At 36.6% G+C, this 19,271-nt stretch overlaps 1 protein-coding gene and 3 long non-coding RNA genes across 4 annotated transcripts; 2 read left to right on the top strand and 2 right to left on the bottom strand.

The window, feature by feature from the left end:
* The first annotated feature begins 1,368 nt into the window (after positions 1-1,368).
* On the top strand, positions 1,369-3,074 carry LOC118437324. The gene is made up of 3 exons (XR_004836013.1): positions 1,369-1,980; positions 2,133-2,224; positions 2,851-3,074. It is a non-coding gene; the product is annotated as an uncharacterized LOC118437324 (long non-coding RNA).
* A 3,288-nt stretch (positions 3,075-6,362) lies between these two features.
* LOC118437317 lies at positions 6,363-7,851 on the bottom strand. The gene is made up of 6 exons (XM_035856259.1): positions 7,673-7,851; positions 7,374-7,555; positions 7,141-7,302; positions 6,876-7,078; positions 6,653-6,812; positions 6,363-6,562 (listed from the first exon to the last, which is right to left on the bottom strand). The coding sequence occupies exons 1-6, from the start codon at positions 7,849-7,851 to the stop codon at positions 6,363-6,365; spliced, it is 1,086 nt and encodes a 361-aa protein (XP_035712152.1).
* A 1,816-nt stretch (positions 7,852-9,667) lies between these two features.
* LOC118437325 lies at positions 9,668-12,309 on the bottom strand. The gene is made up of 2 exons (XR_004836014.1): positions 11,975-12,309; positions 9,668-9,757 (listed from the first exon to the last, which is right to left on the bottom strand). It is a non-coding gene; the product is annotated as an uncharacterized LOC118437325 (long non-coding RNA).
* A 3,646-nt stretch (positions 12,310-15,955) lies between these two features.
* LOC118437406 lies at positions 15,956-18,461 on the top strand. Its single transcript, XR_004836091.1, has 4 exons — positions 15,956-16,167; positions 16,304-16,402; positions 16,999-17,104; positions 17,638-18,461. It is a non-coding gene; the product is annotated as an uncharacterized LOC118437406 (long non-coding RNA).
* The last annotated feature ends 810 nt before the right edge of the window (positions 18,462-19,271 follow it).

Genomic DNA, 19,271 nt, shown 5'->3' with positions numbered 1-19,271 from the left:
GTATGTAGGTCCCAAGTGACGTACACGTGTCTCTAGTTTCTTCAACCTCCGGTAGATCACACAGGGTTACCCGGGGACGTTGGTAGGGCAGGAGGCTGCCCTGGGGATGAAAATAAATGCCTGGAATTTTAGGCATTTATCGAGGGCATAAATGCATTAGGCGGTTATGAGCTTATGGGGGCATTAATTTAAATGCCGGGAAAATTGGGCAAATTCCCTATGCCATAAATGCCCAAATTCCAGGGCGCGGGCAACCCTCCAGCCATAAACCTGGGCATTCATATACGGGTTGGGTTGGCTTCGCTTGTCACCAGATTAATCTTTGATTGCTTCGTTGTCAAAAAAGCTAGCAAATAGAGACGCGTAGGGTGTTTTGTCATTCCAAAACTTTGTTGACGTCGTGGAAGTCATTGTCTATTGACACTATGAGAATTGTGGGAACAAGAGAAACGTATTTATGATACTCCTATTTCCCAAATATGTAGAATGTGAGGCATACGGGCGGCTATGTCCTACGAACTCTTTCCGGTAAAGCTGCTCTTCGTTTCTCAATAAACATTTAATTTTTACACAGTTTATAAACAAAAACTGTAATTATTTGGCCTTTTCTAATTTCAAATTTATTCCCAACAAATGTTAAACATCTACAAATAATTACAATGATTGTAATATCGTAGCATTTTAATGATGATTTAGGTTACACTTAATGTACTACTTTTCTACTGTAATTAGTTTAGGCAATTCGTAATTTAACACAGTTATTGTAGATATGTATTTATATAGGTACATACATACATACATGTATGTGAATATAAATATGTACACATTTACATTCAAAAGTGTACGCATATCAAGTACAAATTTATAATTAAGTAGATAATTAATCAATAAATAAAAGTCTTATAAACAAGAACTATGTACATATGTATATCATTTTTTTCATTAGTCTCGTTTACCTAACACAATATTCAGCATAGTACATATTCAGCGTATTATTCCAAATAAAATTTATACTAACATGTGTGAATACATTTATGTGCCTTATTTTCTACCATGTCGTGAATAATAAATTAAAGTTATATTTACACACACATTAGGCATACAGTTACATGCAGTTAGTTAGGCCTACAGTTAGGCATGTAGCAACATTATGAACTTAATTACGATTCATTCAAATCAGGTCAAATGATCGCAGGTAAAAATTAACGTTAAAAATTTTCATTGTAAAAATGATAGAACAGCAATTAAATAGAGTAATAATAATGAAAAACGGAATCTGGTCCTACATAATGGGAAACAATGCATTATTACATGATTATCTAAACTACACAAATACATTTCAGGGCCAATTATAAATATTTAGGTAGATATTTTTTGGAAATATGTAACTGGTCTTCCAATTCAGCATGGGATTCAAGCAAAAGCAAGTCTCCAAACAAATATGATACTCGAGTATATTTTTTATATAACATATTTTTATGGAAATGTTTTTTTAGCTTAAGCATGTCAGCTAAAAGTGTAAATGCAACATTACACAAAACAAAAGTTGTGCTACCCTAACCGCGTGTATGTATCAACGTTTACGTTATATATCGTCTTTTTGCAGTCACTTGCATACAAACTTGGTGATTGCGAATTTAGCTACTTGTTAATTCCAGGTTGGTTCCGTCTTTATTCTTAAGACAAAAGTCGGGCAGCATCTGGCACTCGTTGTTGTTACCATGGCAACGAAATCGTCGGTCTGCATATGCCAAGAGACAAATGATTTCCTCTCTTTGTCCGATTCATCTCGCATTCATTGTTGTCTTGCCCTCTCCTTGGGAAGGGAAAGCTGGGAGAGGGCTAAATCTGATAAATTTTACATACATTAATTTGTAAATTTTTATAAGCTGAAAATTATAAATATCTAACCTACTTTTTGTCGGGGCACGCGAGTGTTATTTAATTTAATAAACAATCTGGAAATCTCTTCAAAATCATGTAAGTAAATATTTTGTGAAATTGATCACTCCTGATATTGAAAATACTTTGTATTTAAAATTATAAATATGTTCTACAGTCAATAATTTTTTTGCATAATTTTACTAATTAGAAAATTTGTAGCTTTTGTTGAATGATTTTACATTATGTAGACGGAGGGAGGACATGCATTTATTTGCAACTTCTCAATTGATGTTCACAGATGGTCAAGATTCGTTGGAGTGCTACCTACATAATTTTATGCGTAAGTTTAAAAAAATACATATCATTGTCGAAAGTGCTCAATTTTTTGCACCTTCGCCAATCGCGAAAACGCCAGAAATACAACAAAATCATTAACATGATTTTTTTTTGGCGTTTCCTCCTTCCCACGGTACAATCCGTGTTGGAAGTATAAGAAATACAACTATGAGCAAATCATGTATTGTATCTCTAACAATATTTTATATATTTCTGGGTTTTCAGAAATTTCATAATATTTTTTTTGCATATTGTTAAATAGCATATGGACGTGCTGGTAAATATCTCCACTATTTATTGGGAGAAAAATATGCAAATCTTTTTAGATAATTTTTAAAAATTCATAGATATGCTAGTTGAATATTTCTACGGTCTGAGACGATTTTATTTAATTCTAAGAAATTCCACCACCTGAAATAGAGAAAATTATATTCAGTAGTATAAAATTATTTTTCGCACACATATTTCGATATTATTTTGCCATTTGTCTGCAAATATTAAATACAAAATTCAACAATTTGTCTTAATAAATTGAATAACCGCCCTCTGCATATGCATATTTACACAAAATATGTTTTTCTCAGAATTTATATTGACACAATTAATAAATGATTTATTTCTTATATTTAGTAATCCGATCTAACGACTTGGACTGGAGAATATGTACATCCATAAGCAAATTTACCCGAAAAATTTCCAAAATCTCAGAGAGATGAACTATGTACATCCATAGAGGTAAGTTTATCATTAACTTTAAGTCGACGCTTTCAATTACGTTACGCTTTAAGGGGTTGAGGGGGTTTAAAAAGTGCATCATGAACCGTTTCGGATGGGGGAGGGGGGTTTCGTATTACAAGAAGCACTTGACTTTTATTGGTCTGTACAAAATGCGATTTTCATAAATTACGTGCTTTTACAAGATTTCATTGAGATAATTTGATTTCTCGCGTGCATATTTTAATTTGTATTAACTACTTTGAAATTTATCCGGCAAAAGAAATCAAAATGTCTAAATATGTAAATGCAGGAAGGTGATTATGCGAAAGCGTTACAAAGGGGGGGGACGTGTTGTTCAATAGATCACTTTTGATCATCATGTAAATTAAGTACGTCCCCTAACCAAATTGTCGAAATTTTATCGATATGTGCGCACGATGGATAAATTATTGATAATTCTAAAAATAATTCTTAACCTTTGACAACTCGATATTTATGTAACATTCGGACGCTATTTACATAAAACCACATTTTTTTAAATTTCAGTTATAAAAGTACCAGCTGCCTCAGATTTACGTACCCATCTACAGCAGCAGGATCTGACTCATACCGGTAATTTTGTATGCTGGATAGGACCTCAACCACTTTTCATCCTAATGTACACGAAATGGACAAGATGTATTGGCAACACAATCACCTGAGCAAAAATTTCGTCCCTACAAAATTCCGCCATCATTCCATCAGCAAGTAAACAATACACTGCACTTATTAAAGTATTCTAAGCCATTCCAGATGCTAGATTACTTATAAGGAAATTTTTAGACTCATATAAGTACATGCATATACATACTTATCGTAACTTTGGGGACATTTTTGTTCAAAACACTGTTTGGCGTGCAATAAGTAGGCACAATACAACTTCTAATTTTTGCAATGATTTATATTTTATAAAAAATAATGTTAGACGATGAGACATGTACATATGTAGATACATCGATAATCCTTGGGTTATGAGACATTTGTCACATGTAAATTCATTTTAATTCACTGAAACGAATTTCTCATGCCGCGTTTTTCACCGCAGACCGCAGCGCCATCTCTGTGGCATGTTCAACTTCATACACAGCTCTACGAATAATGCCCAACTGTTCCAACAAAGAGTTTCATTTATAATGAGATCATTCATTACGAGCCCGACGAGCCAAGAACTGAAAGTTTTGTAGACAATGGGTAATCAAATATCTGTACACTTTAAGTCCAGATATGGCAAATTTTGTGGTGCTCAATTGGTAGAAAATATTTGTGCAGACACGGTACAGACAAACTAACGAAAATCTGCAGTATGCATGCAGCAGTATTAGATCTTTACATTATTTTCTTTGCACATCACATACAGATCTGATAACAACAGATCTGTACATGCGAACTAGCAAACATATTATGCAGACCAACATACACAAAAATGTTACTCGTCTATTGGTAAAGAATTTATTACACAATTTCTTTATTTATACTTCAAATACTAAATACTTTATACAAAATTTAAAATTAAATCATACACATGAGTAATTTCAACATATTATGAATTACACAAAACAATAGAATAAAAATACTGATCACTGTTATCAATTGGTAACAAAATACATTTTTTTTCTAAAGAGTCACTAGAAATATAACAATCCGAACCCAAATGAGAAACAAAGGAAATTCCAAGTTTTCTACTTGAACAAGGATAGAGTTTAACATCTTGAGGAGTTTTAAAGTAAAACCCTTTAAAATTTCCTGACTGTTGTTTACCGTCAGACAAAAGACAAATTCGGTTATCTTTTGTCATAAAACAGCGGTCAGCAATTCTTGACCCCACAGACCAACGTGGGCTAGGTTTCGGAATTGTTTGAGACAGAAATTGCTCTGATTCTCCTACTCGTTTGACAACTTGACTAAGGTGCTTTGATTTGGATCGTAACATGCTTTTAAGGGGCTGCATGAAATTTTCAAATTGAAAAGCACTAAAATTATCCAAAGGTCCATGCAGTTTGACCTCATCTGCCAAATGTAGTAAACTGTGTGTGTTGTACACCAAAAATTCAGCATAATACAGTTTAGGAAGGAGTTGTACAAACTTATTAATTAGTTCTTTTGCATATGAAACCCACTCTGGCTTATCCGAACAATTCGATACTAATATGTGCATGGCTGCATGGAAAAGCAAAAAATGTTCATACTTGTCTGTTGGAAGTACTTTTTTAAGCACGACAGGCCCTACGTATAGTAAAAATAGTCTAAACTCTGTGGCCTTCCAGTGTTTCAGTTCATAAATACTGCGACATTTTCTAGAAAATTCTGAAGGAATTCTGCATCTCAATCTCATTAATTGTTTTGTGACTAATTGCTTTTGAAGACTTGAAAATTTATGGGGTTTTTTTCCTTCAGTCCAAACAAGTAAAAGTTTCTTCATAGTCCCGAGCAAACACAAATGCATATAATCGAGAGGTATCTGGGAAATCATACCAAGGTTTAATAATTCCAAAGGGGAAGGGGGACCCTGCTTATGATGGCTTTCATACCATCGTTCTTTGAACGACTCGTCCGTGTAAGAATCACAAGCTGGCTTGATTGGATAAAGAATTCTGGAATATTTATAAGTTCCTCGACGATAGCATCGTTCACATCCGTAGTAGCCATTATGTCCGTTTATACGTTTAATAAAGCTACGGGCTGGTGCATCCGCTACAATACACCGCGTCCTGACCGAATAATTTACACCACGGGCACAAATTCCTTGGTGCTCTAAATCAACCATGTCTCGTACAAATGGACCTAAATAAGATTCTAGATTTTGTGGTTTCTGAGATCCGTAAAAAAGACTTATAATAAATACCCTACGAAGTAAATCCTGATCTACTGTTCCCAAAATGGGCCAAAATTGTTTGTTGGAGCTTTTTGAGATTGGCAAGCCATCTATTCCAATTTTAAGGCTTAAAAGATTAGGCACGTTTTGAAGTTGGGACAAAGGAGAATGCGCAGAAAGCCTGATTCTATTATTCTCAATTGCTTTTAAAATATGGCTGCGAATACCAAAATGATAAAAGGAACCTCCTTCTATTTCTTGGATTTTTATCTTCCTTTTCGTTTTTAGCAGAGTTCGAGGATCTTTTGGGAATCCTTCATGAGGAAGCCAATTTCTTACTAAACTTAAAAGACTTTTCAAAGCGTTATGATTGATATTGAATTGGGTAGCCCAGTGGCCTAACTGAACTAATTTATTGGGTGTACCACTCAATTCATCAACTACTTTTGGCATGTTGTGATTTTCTACATATATAGTTAGCTGGACTGGGCTTTGGAAATTGCAATCACCATTTAAAATGAAATCTTCCGCTGAATCACATTCCAGATTTGCAGGTTGGATCGATGCATTTAGTTCAGTTCCCCGGATTCTCTTCAGCGCCGCCTGCACCCGCTTCTCCACTCGTCGCTTCTGTGTCCGGCGCGGTGTTAATTTCATTTTTCTTTTTTCGGGATTTGTCTCGTTCGGCTGACTGACGTAGCCAAGCTCCAATGTGATTGTTTATTTTAGAATCAGTAGCGTCGTCGTCGTCCTCGTTCCCACGTTTGACGGAATCTGAAAAATGGTAAGCAGAGTGATGGAGTCAGTAACACTAAAATGAAAAATGTAAATTACAAATGGAATTTAAAATATGAAAACACAAACCTCGGATTAATTTGGCAATCAATTTGTCTCCGAATGAGATTTTCCCGCTTTTGTTGGTTAAGCGAAGAGTAAGAGCAAGTTCATGAGATATCATCCACTGCAGCGTATTGTATACGCACTTTGTCACAGTTGCTCCTCCAATTTTTGATAAAACGGACACCTAAATTGTGTAGTCACATGAGTATTATGCTACAATTAGTGTTAATGTAAATAGAGTTTTTACCTCGTAGTTGTAGTTGGTCGGATCCCGCAACCAAACTTCCACTGATATTAGCTCGCCTTCGTCTTTGATTGGCCAACTCCAAGTATTTTTAGCGGAACAGGCTGCTCCTTGCTGTGAGTTTAGAGAATTCAGTACAATTTTCTCCAATTGGTGAATACGTTCAAGTAAAAGTTCTTGGTTTCGCAGAGATTCAACTTGAAATTCTAAAATGAGAATCATCATCAAATACTGCCATTAGTTTACTATAAATACGCAAATTACTTACTTCGAAATTCATTCAGTAATTCTGTGAGTCGTGGATCCGGTTCCACCTGCAGACAGTGGTACTCAAGATTGGTGGTGACCGAATTATTTTCTGCATTGGTGTCCACAAGATGATCAATTCCGGGATTAATTTCATCAACAGAAGGGTTAATTTCAGTTTGTACTAGTTTAAAAAACATATTTAATTCATATTTATTACATGCGAGTTTTTTATTCAAATGTTTGTGGTCATACCCCCAAATATTGGCTGAGCGGGGGCCAATGGCGCTGCGGCAATATTGAAATTTGTGGACGACGATCGCCCACGTTTAACTCCCTCTGCGTCGCTGGAGTCAATTGGCTTATTTTCCAGTAGCCTTTTTAGTTTCGCCACAGTTTTTTTAGTTTCCTTCGAAAGTTTCGGAGTGTTAAAATAACTTTATAGACCTTTCTTGAACTCGCCAAAGCATTGCAACTGAATCTTGAAAATTGAAGAATTAAGTTGGGATAACTTACTCGAAGTTTTGACGCAAGTCACTTCCAGATTAGTCCACCCGTCCTTTGGAAGAGAATCTTTATTTGATTGTAGCTTATAAAAATCCTTTGGCGGTGGATCAGGATAGGGACACAAATCAATTCCGCCAATGCTAGAAATCCAATTGGTGGGGACTACACTTAGACCCAAATCAATCTTGAATTCAACCACGGTAAAAATTTTCTTATTAATTGACATTGCAGAAATTGATTGGACGACGGGAGGAAGTAGAGAGAAAACGCATTGCTGTTCAGTTGGCACAAGCCAGACGAGTGATGTGGGTATCGTGTTACAAATGGCGGTTGGTTCGCAAATCTGAGGGTGCAAATGAGACACAGATTGGGCACTCTGTGATCTGTGTTACACACTGAAAGTTTATCTGTACAAAATTTGCACCAATTGGACAAATGCAATTAGACAGACTCTGGTAAAATAACATTGACACTAAATGTTTAACTATTTGATACACGTATATCTGTGTTCGATTGGTAGTCCGTGTTGGGAGCAGATACGTTACAGATTCCGAGCAGATCTTTTTTTGATGTCATTTGGGTAAAAGTTGCCTACACTATGGTTACAGACTAGCTGTTGCGGTGAAATGTGCACAAAATCTGCAAAAACTTTCAGTCGGATCTGCAGAAGATCTGCATAGAGGCTCGTCGGGAGTTCTCTTCGGGACTTTGTCGTGAAGCAACGAAGTGGAGACACATCGCAAACAACGGTCCGTAGAATTTGTAATGAACTAACAATGACCCCACTTCGTCGGCTAGGGGGGGAAGAGATGATGGACAAGTTGATCGTCGTCGTTGTTGTGCATCGCAAAATAAATTGGAGGAACGGAGGCAGGGTGAGATTTGGTGAGACAAAGTCAGGACAGGTTTTATTCTTAATCGACTGAGTGTTGGACAAAGTAATGGCAGCAGCAGCAAGATTCTCCTCTTGAGTCCATCTCCCAGGCTCGTTGTTCTCCGTCTCGCTTGTTGTTGCTTATATATGGTTTTCGTACCTATTTCTAACCTAGATTATACCCGTTGGTCAGGAAAAGAGAGAGTAGATGTTGCAATTGCAACAAAAAGTGAGTCAATCACTTTCCCAAGTTTCACATCGTGATTGAATACTAATATTAGAACTACCTAAATAATCCGGTTCTTTACAATATCCGGCTTTCTTAGACCGGGCCCCGGTCCAGAAATAAAATGTGAGATTTGCTTGGTCTGCATTATTGTTGTTTACAATTATTAGCGATTTTAAAATAGTGTTATTTTAACAGAGTTGGTAAATTAAACTAATTGGTAAAATAAACCACTTAACCAATATAAACCGATATTTGACAATAATGCGGCGGCGTATGGGGACGTGTGGCGATGAGGCCGTAAAAACTATTGCATACGAATGGGACATGATGTTGGAGCGGTTTGTCGGGTTGTAGCGTTGATATGAAACTGTCGGGGTGACGCCGGGTTGTTTTGGGGGGTTGGTAGTCAAGTTTTTGAAAGTCGGGGTGGCTCCGGGGTGTTCTATGGGGTTGGTTATCAAGTTTTTTGGAAATTCGGGGTGACTTCGGGGATGTCCGATGGGGTTGGTAGTCAAATTTTTGAAATTCGGGGTGACTTCGGGGTGTTCTATGGGGTTCGTTATCAAGTTTTTTGGAAATTCGGGGTGACTTCGGGGATGTCCGATGGGGTTGGTAGTCAAATTTTTGAAATTCGGGGTGACTCCGGGGTGTTCTATGGGGTTGGTTGTCAAGTTTTTGGAAATTCGGGGTGACTTCGGGGATGTCCGATGGGGTTGGTAGTCAAATTTTTGAAATTCGGGGTGACTTCGGGGTGTTCTATGGGGTTGGTTATCAAGTTTTTTGGAAATTCGGGGTGACTTCGGGGATGTCCGATGGGGTTGGTAGTCAAATTTTTGAAATTCGGGGTGACTCCGGGGTGTTCTATGGGGTTGGTTGTCAAGTTTTTGGAAATTCGGGGTGACTTCGGGGATGTCCGATGGGGTTGGTAGTCAAATTTTTGAAATTCGGGGTGACTCCGGGGTGTTCTATGGGGTTGGTTGTCAAGTTTTTGGAAATTCGGGGTGACTTCGGGGATGTCCGATGGGGTTGCTAGTCAATTTTTTAAATTCGGGGTTAGTATTTATAACTAAGGAAGAATGTATAACTATATAACGAGCAAATTTCTGAGCCAAGTAATTGGTTCCTGAAATATTGATTGTTAAGGAGACTGAATTTGGGTAAGGAAATGACGTGGAGATAAGAAGTAGCTATGAAGGGTTGAGTTAAGGGACTGAAAATGACTAATGTCTGTCTAATTATGGGTAATGTATATTTTTAAAAAATGCAAAAAGAATTCTACGATGAGTTTTCAAATACCCTAACTTACGTTATCCTATATATATCTATAAGAGGGGTCACGGGAACCAGAAAAATTGTCTCGTGCAACTGAGGCAAGCCTCTGGTGTACGAGAAATTTTTATTGGAGGAATATGCTTACATATAGGTATAAAATGACACCTAGGAGAGAGATAATTTAGTATATGAGCTAAACCTGAAGGAAGAGAAAAAAAAATCTGCATACTGTATGATACACTATCGTGTGTTAGACAGGAATGCACTTTTTAACTATGTCTAGATATGCAACTAATATATTTTTTTAAGTAGTTTTTTTTAATGTAGTGTTTGTATGGGTTAGGCCCGAAAAACTGAAGTGAGGTTGATCGTCCGTGTGTGGGCCTTGTGCCCGAGATGGAAAAAAAGGTTTTAAAGATTTGGGAATAAGCCAGAGTTCGAGAAAAGGAAATGGTTTCGAGTGGTGATCTTTGAGAGTGGGGTCAATTAACCAAGATGGAACGGTGATGTGAGCGATAAATTTTGTTGCTGGCATCGGTAGGCAGCAGAATGACCCAGTGTATACAGATTTGGCAGGAAATTCGTTGGTTGTGGGATGACGTAATGGATTTGGGTGGGGTTTGTCTTGAGTCAATGGCGGGGGAGCCTGAGATCTGGAAAAATGCAAACTAGGCGAAGAGTTCCGTGAACTCGAGTTAAACCTGGTAATGGGGCAATTATACGAAGGTCCGCTGGAATGGGGGTATTATCGGGTCTGGATTATGAATTATTAAATAGCGGTTATATGGTGTTTTTGCATGACTAGTAGTTGTGTTGTTGAGGGGGTCGATGACTCTCTTCCCCATCTCCAGCATATGCATGAGTTTACCATCCTGAGATTTCCTTGCATCATTATTATGATTACGTTGGCAAAGGAACGTCCATATATTACGTCATCATTTTAGTGGGTGGGTGGTTTTGGTCTTCCTATTTTTCCCATGTTAAAAATCCCAATCCCTTAATGTTTACGTTGGGTGGGTGGGTGATAAAATCGAGAATTTTTGATGACCTAAAATATGGATAAGCCCCAAATGGAGGGTTCTGCACTTATATTTCCTATGGTAATCGGCAGATTGGGGCTTCTGCCCTTAAATTTCCTATTATCATTATTATTATTTCGGTGGCAGATTGGGGGTTCTGCACTTATATTTCCTATCGTAATTGGCAGATTGGGGGTTCTGCACTTATATTTCCTATATCTCCTATGCTATCGAAATTATATTGTTGGGCATTCGGGCCCTGGTGAGGAGGTGAGTCCCCTCTGTTGCCAAAATTATTATGATACGGCGTTTTACCGTTGAATAATATACCTTGCCCTGAGTGCCTGGCAGACAAAAGTGGGCTACTCTGGCCTATCATCGCTCTACGGCGGTATGTGTATGCATAAAGGTCGGCTCAATGGCGGACAAAAGGGGGCTATTCTGGCCTATCATCGCTCTACGGCGGTATGTATATGCATAAAGGTCGGCTCAATGGCGGACAAAAGGGGGGCTACTCTGGCCTATCATCGCTCTACGGCGGTATGTATATGCATAAAGGTCGGCTCAATGGCGGACAAAAGGGGGGCTACTCTGGCCTATCATCGCTCTACGGCGGTATGTATATGCATAAAGGTCGGCTCACTGGCGAACAACAAAAAAGGGGCTACTCTGGCCTATATGAATTCAACCCGCTGTACAGTCGGGGCATGGCATGTCCTAACAAAAGTGCAATATAATGAGGGAGCGACCCTTGACGCGAGACTACCTCTCACATCTCTGTTTCTCTTTTTTTCAGTTTTCTAAGTTTTTATTTGTAAATATGCCGGCACGTCTTAGTTGTTCTAATGGGGGGCGTATGAGAATTGTCTGGGTGCGGACCAATCGTGGGGCGCCAAATGGTGGGGATGGGGAGAGTGGAGTATTTAAGAATGCATTTAAAAAGTTTATTACGTACCTGGGTTACAGTCCGTCACACCGATGTGGGGATGGGGGGGAAGACAGGGGGTGCGGTTCTTCACCCTATGACAGGGCGATGTAGCCGTGGGTACCAATGTAATGATCCTCCCGAAGGGGGTTCACTAGATCGACCCCACATATGGCTCACTCGTAGCATTGTGGTCGTGTGGTGGAAATCCGGATGAGAAATAATGTACACGTTTCTCGAGGCAGATTGAGATGTTGATTTGGACAAGTTTTTATTCAATTCAGTTTGGCAGGGTTGTGCGAGGTAAGGGCAGCAGCAGCAGCAGCAACAAGACTCGTCTTGAGCCCATCGCCCAGGCTCTCCAAGACTTGTTCTCCCATTGATGTCGTGTACTGCCGTGACTGCTGTTTATATATGGTTGATATACCTATTTCTAACCTACATATTGAAAGAGAGAGTGAGAGAGATAACAATGAGATGACTTGCAATAATTGCCTCACTGCCCAGAGGCGATCACGATATAAAACTAGAATGTGACAAATGTATCTGATTAAGATTGCACATAAGGAAACCTTCTCCTTGATTGTGTTGCACTCAATGTGCAACAATCACTTTCACAAAATAAACCTGTTCTTTACAAATTTGATGTATGAAATCTCAAAATTTTCAAAAGGGTAACCTTTGGTAAATACGATATTAGAGATTTATCGACTTTTCCCATTGCAAAACCTTTCATATTTATGAAAAACATTTTGTTAACTCTATAAATATTAGGCCCGGAGATTCGCAAGCCCCTATTCAACTTTTAAGCTACATTTTTTTGCGAACATTGCGAACAATCTGAACTCGAAATCAATACCCTCAATATGTCTTGGATCTCGGAACTTTAAAAAATCGCTAACGTTAATTGTAACTACGTTATGCATTTACGATTTAACATTATACTATATCACATATATGTTTGTGGCTTCCTATAACTTCGACAGGACATATAAAAAACAGTGTTATACATTATTCTCAAAATTGATATCCTGCTGGCTGCTGGTGTCAATTTGTTTGACCAATGTTCAGCGAAATTTGTGGACCTGCTGAGCAAAATTGTGTGTACAGATTCGGACTGCTACACGGGGAAGGAACGTGGCGTCGTCTATGCAGATTACAGTAGCATAGGGTCTCAAAAATGTCCACAAAGGGCTGAGGTTGTCGTATGAGTCATAAACTTTATCTCTCCTGGGGGAATATTAACCACTCCGGCTCCGGCCACATTAAATAACTTACACATAACAAACACTTTAGCATCGAACGAACACAATGGCGGAGTGTGTAAGTTTATCCTTCCAGAAATATTTGGGGAATCTTACGTAACAAGTCACCATTGTTAGATAATACAGGGCAGATAATTTTCGTAGCGGTAAGGACCGTACGAAGTCCCTGTGGTTTCTGGCAGTGCCGAGCAAAACTATTAAAGGCATCTATGTATACGGTAAATAAGTAGATCTACTTACTAAAGGCCTGGCTACATAATATTTTGTAAATCACTTTTACATTAATCCACACCTTCATCAACCATGATTTTTGGTATGTTAGAGCCATCAATTTAATTTCGTCCTACAGGATTCCTTCTACATCAGAATATCTTGACGAAATTTGGCTCCTTCTTCACTCCCGTCACTAATTGTTTTGTAATACAAGTTAGAGTTAGTATTCTAGTGTTGCAAACAATTTTTGCATAGATTTTCGTAATTTTCTTACTAATTTTGTGTTCTTCCTGCTCTTTACATACATACCTATTCAACCACTGATAGTAATTCTTTGATTATATTTTTTGATTAATGAACTGTTGCAAATCATATTGAATGTCAACTTTGCAATTGTAAAGCAAGGGGAAAAGAAAAAAAAGTTATTCCATTGTTCATATGGAGCTTATTGCTAACAAGAAAATAAATTTTGGAACAATTTTTTGTTCCATCGTAGTAGACACATTCGAGGAAGAGATTTACAAAAGCTACTGTTTTTACTTAGCAACTTCTTCGAAAATGACATCAATGAAAATATTAGGTTCTTCAAATTTTCTGTATTGCTTTAAATAAATTTATAGATACTGAGTTTCTGAGGGTCAACTTGCTGGTATAGTCTTAATGCTTTGCAAATACAGGCTAAGAACACGTTGCGTGAGGTAGTCCACAGTTATAACTATGGGGATTGGAAAGCCTTCAGGTATCCAACATTTTCTTAAATTCAACTTGTCCGTTGGGGTCAATTTACAGTTCGGTCGATTTCTTTGACGAATGTTGGGGTCCAGCGTCCCACCTAATGTTCTTGGTAAAATGTTTGGTCCACGTATTCATCCCGATCCAAAACCAAGCACCGAGACTGTGAACATAACGTTAATTTTTTAATTCAAAGCACTAGCGATGAGTGTATAAACCGTAAAACATTAGTTTGGTCCAGAGGAAAAATGTAATGTTGCCGCGAAAATTGAAACGTATTTAATGCATAAAGGTAGACATGCTTTATCTACCATTTCAGAAAAACTTGTGTTCATCTTTAACAAGTATTTTAATTATCTTTATAAACAATTTCATCATTTGACATCGGGTGCTTTCAATTGTATTCCCAAGTAAACTTAAAAGTAGTTCCAAATGGATTAAATAATTGTAATGTTGTAATTTTTATATGATTTGACTAAATGTACTTATGTTTTACTCCAATTGTTAATTTAGTTAAGTAATTATGGAAACAGGTAATTATGGAAATATATGTAGGTACGTATGCAAGTGGAACATATTCATATCATACACATCAATACACAAGCAAGCATCGATACCCCCAAAGTTTTTTATATGCAAAGAAATAAGAAATATTAAATAAAAATTTGATGTAAATCATCAATAATTTTACTCTTTTTTGGATCAATCATATTTATTTACGGAAAACCCAATCATTCTAACCACAATTTACTCCAAAAAAATACACACATTTGTGTGATCCAAATTTCCCACACATACAAACATATTTCATATCATATCGCATAATAAATTACCTGACCTGGGCGAGTTACTTCAAACATCAAATTGCAAAATATAAATTACGATTAAATTTAGGTTTTGTTTCAATAAAGAGTTATCATTACATCCACAGGCTATGTATGCGGACTTAGCATCATAAACTATAAAACTGATACCTCAATTACAATATGGGTGTACTAGCATATAAGCCCGTCTCCCGCCGCGCGGCGGGAGACGGCGCGCCGGGCGGAAGTGAAAGTACTTTTCCGAAACGCATGTGAAAGTAAAGAAAGTCAAGTGCAAAAATTCAAGATAAATTAAACTCAAAAGCTTAAATATCTGGTGTGATACTCTCACTCCTAGACAACCACTAACAGATAACCACTCGTATGATAACTACCATCAGGTATTTAATATTTTAATTGAATTTATTTTGAATTTTCTTATAATTCGAAACGTGACTTTATTTACTTTCACTTCCGTTGTGGAACATTTGTTTTCAATTCCGTTGCCGACAAACATTTTCAGCTTATAATATGGATTGGCGACGTTGAGATGTATGTATGTATCTACATATACATATGTATGTACAGATATTTAGGTAAATATTATTTCGAAATATGTAACTCGTCATCAAATCCGGCATGGGCTTCAAGCAAAAGCGCGTCTGGAAAGAAATATGGTACATATTACTATATTTACACCTAAATTAATGTATTTAACTGTGCATTTGGCTCAAGCATGTCAGACAAAAGTGTAAATGCAACATTACACAAAACAAAAATTGTGCTACCCTAACCGCGTGTATGTATCAACGTTTACGTTATATATCGTCTTATTGCAGTCACTTGCATACAAACTTGTTGATTGCGAATTTACATACTTGTAAATTCCAGGTTGACTCCTCCTTTGTTCCCAGAACGAAAGTTGGGCAGCATCTGGCACTCGTGGTCGTTACCATGGCAACGAAATCGTCGGTCTGCATATGCCAAGAGACAAACGATTTCCTCTCTTTGTCCGATTCATCTCATATTCATTGTTGTCTTGCCCTCTCCCTGGGTAGGGAATCTTGGGAGAGGGCTAAATCTGATAAATTTTACATACACACATAAATTTCTAAATTTTCATAAACTGAAAATTGTAAAGCTACTTTTTGTCGGGATACGCGAGTGTTATTTAATTTAATAACCAATCTGGAAATCTCTTCAAAACCATGTGAGTAAAAATTTTGTGAAATTGGTAACTCCTGAAATTGATAATACTGCATGTTCAAAATTATAAATATCTTCTGCAGTCATTAATTTGTTTGATTAATTTTGTTAATTAGAAAATTTGCTCTTTTTGTTGAAAGATTTTACATAGACGGAGGGCAGACATGTATTTATTTACAACTTTTCATTTAATGACGACAGATGGTCGAGCTTTGTTGGAGTGCTGCCTAGTTTTATTGGTAAGTTAAAAAAAATGCATATCATCGTTGAAAGTGCAAATTTTTTTTGCACTTTTTGCGAAAACGCCAAAAATATCATCAACATGGTTTTGTCAGTGTTTTCTCCTTCCTACGGTACCATTCATGTTCGAGGTATAAGAAATGCAACCACGGACAAATCATGTATTGCATTTTTGTGATTATAATTATATTTCTGGGTCTTCAGAAATTTGATATCATTTTTTTCGTGTTTTTCTACTAGTGAAAAAACAATTAAATCTTTTAGAAATTTTTTTAAGTTCACAAATATTTATATTTCGTGAATATTTCAACGATCTGAGACGATTTTTTTTACTCTGAGAAATTTCACCACTCAAAATCCAGAGAATTGTGAAAATTCAGAAGCATATATTTTGTTGGCACATATTTCATCATTATTTTGTCATTTTTTTATAACTATTAAATACAAAATTAAGCAATTTGTCTTGACATATTGCATGTCCGCCCTCTGCATATGCATATTTACATGTATAATTGAATGAAAAATATATAGGTATACTTTCTTAGAATTTATGTATATTAATAAAATTAATAAATTATTAATTTCTCATATTTAGTGATCGGATTTAATGGCTTGGATTGGAGAATATGTACATAAGTAAATTTACCCTCAAAATCTCAGAGAGATGAACTACAAGATGTGACTGATGTAATTCCACAGAGGTATGTACGTGTATAACTTTAAGGGGACTTTCAGATGTAAATTACGTTACGCTTCAAGGGGAGTCGGGGTGTGAACATACCGCTACGTTCCGTTACCGATGTGGGAGGGGTTTCAGACAAGCGTCATACATATGAACTTTTTTTGGCCACCCCACGATACAATTTGCAAAAATTACTTGCTTTTACACAACTTATTGGTGATATTTTTAGCGTACACATTTCATTTGTATTTATCTACTACATACATTAAGATTTATTCCGGCATTTAAAATAAAAATGTCAGTGTTAATTTGTTTCGGAAATTTAAATGTTTATTATATTACGAGTGAGGAGGTTGTTTTGCGAAGGCATTACAAAAGAGGGGTGTGGGTTAAAAAATCCATTTTTAGTGCTACGCAATTTAAGAAGGTCCCCTAATCAAGTTCTGAAAATTTATGTGCATATGTGCAAACGATATTTTTTGAAATTACACACGATACTTACCACTCGGAAGTGACAGTGTGTTTAAAACCACAATTTTTATTTTATTTCAGTTACAAAACTTGATCAGCATCATAAACATCCACAGCAGAAGGATCTGACACACATCCGCAATTTGTATGCTGAACAGGACCTCAAGCACTTTGCATGCGAATGGACACGATTTATTGGCAACACAAAATCCATCAGTAAACATTCCGCTATAACAAAATTGTGTCATCATCCCATCATCAAGTAAACAATTCACTGCATGTATTAAATTTTTCTACGCCAATTCAGATACAAGATTATTAATAAGGAGATTTTTAGACTCATCTTGAGATAAGTCTGTACATAGTAATATCAACAAATCGTAACTTTGGGGAAGTTTTTATCCAAAAAAAATGTTTTATTAGTTTAGCTAGAAATAGGTATTTAGGGTGCATTACAGCTTCAAATTTGATAATAATTCATATTTTATTAAAAATGATGTTGGATTGTGAGAAATGTACATAGATGTGTACATACATACATACATAATATCTGAAGTATGGGACATTTGTCATAGATACATACATACATAAATCCCATTTTAGTACTCTCAAACACATCTTAGATACATGTCACTCTTTTCACGAACTTGAAATGAATGCCCTGAATATGTCTGTGATCTCAACCTTTTCAAAAATCGCTAACGTTAATTGTAATAACGTTATGCATTTACGATTTAACAGTATATTATATTACAAAGAAATCAAAGAAAAGAGAAGAAAAAGAAGAAGTATCAAAGAAGTATCATTTACCTCTGTAATGATGGTGAAAGAGTTCTCGCCAACGTCCACACGAACATTTTAGTATCCGTGCTCATTCAGGTAAAATAAAATGATACTTTCACCCAGCGGATGAACCACATGTCCTTTATCTTGTTAAAGTAAGGTCGAACAAAAATAGATCCTTCATAGAAATAATTTATTGTTATTAAGAAATTGTTTCATGTGAACTAGGTGCAAATAGAATGTACCTGTTCGCTTTGTAGTTGGATGTTCCCCAAAACCCTCATCGTTTCGCTCAGGACAGATATCCTGGTCATCATTTTCTTAGGCCAATAGATTTAATAGACTATCTCTATTACTGGGTGGTCTATCGTCACATTGGTTTGGCAGGACATGAACATTTTCTTGGCTAAAAAATGAAGGTTTTTCGTTTGTTGTGCCGTCATCAATTAGTGATGGAAAATTCTCATCATACGCCTTCACTGTGCCTAATTTCTTTAGGCTAGTAGGCTTAGGTGATTCCATGGCGACCTCTCTCCTACCGACCAACCGCTGTTTAGAAATATCTAGACTATTTCATACTTTCGTCATTTCACGGAATGTTTTTTTTAATATTTTGTGATAATTGTTTCCATAAAAATGCTAGGAAATGTAAATACAACTTCTAATTTGAAAATAATTATTATCTCACTGAAGATAATGTTAAGATGAAGAGACACATACGCACATATGTGCACATGTATGTAAATAATGTCTGGGCTATGAGACATTTGTCAGGGGTACATGAATCCCATTTTATGTAGTACGCTTAAACGAATCGGTCATGTCAATGGGATGCGAAGTCACATTTTCACAGATCAGTGCCATGCGATACGTTAAATTTCATACGCTGTTCTTCAAGTATTATTACTCCAATGTTTGAATATAGAGTTCCA

This window comes from Folsomia candida, unplaced genomic scaffold (genome assembly GCF_002217175.1).
Source record: "Folsomia candida strain VU population unplaced genomic scaffold, ASM221717v1 Fcan01_Sc013, whole genome shotgun sequence".
Taxonomy (NCBI): domain Eukaryota; kingdom Metazoa; phylum Arthropoda; class Collembola; order Entomobryomorpha; family Isotomidae; genus Folsomia; species Folsomia candida.
Note: the sequence above shows the minus strand (reverse complement) of the source record. Positions and strands in the feature narration are given on the sequence as shown.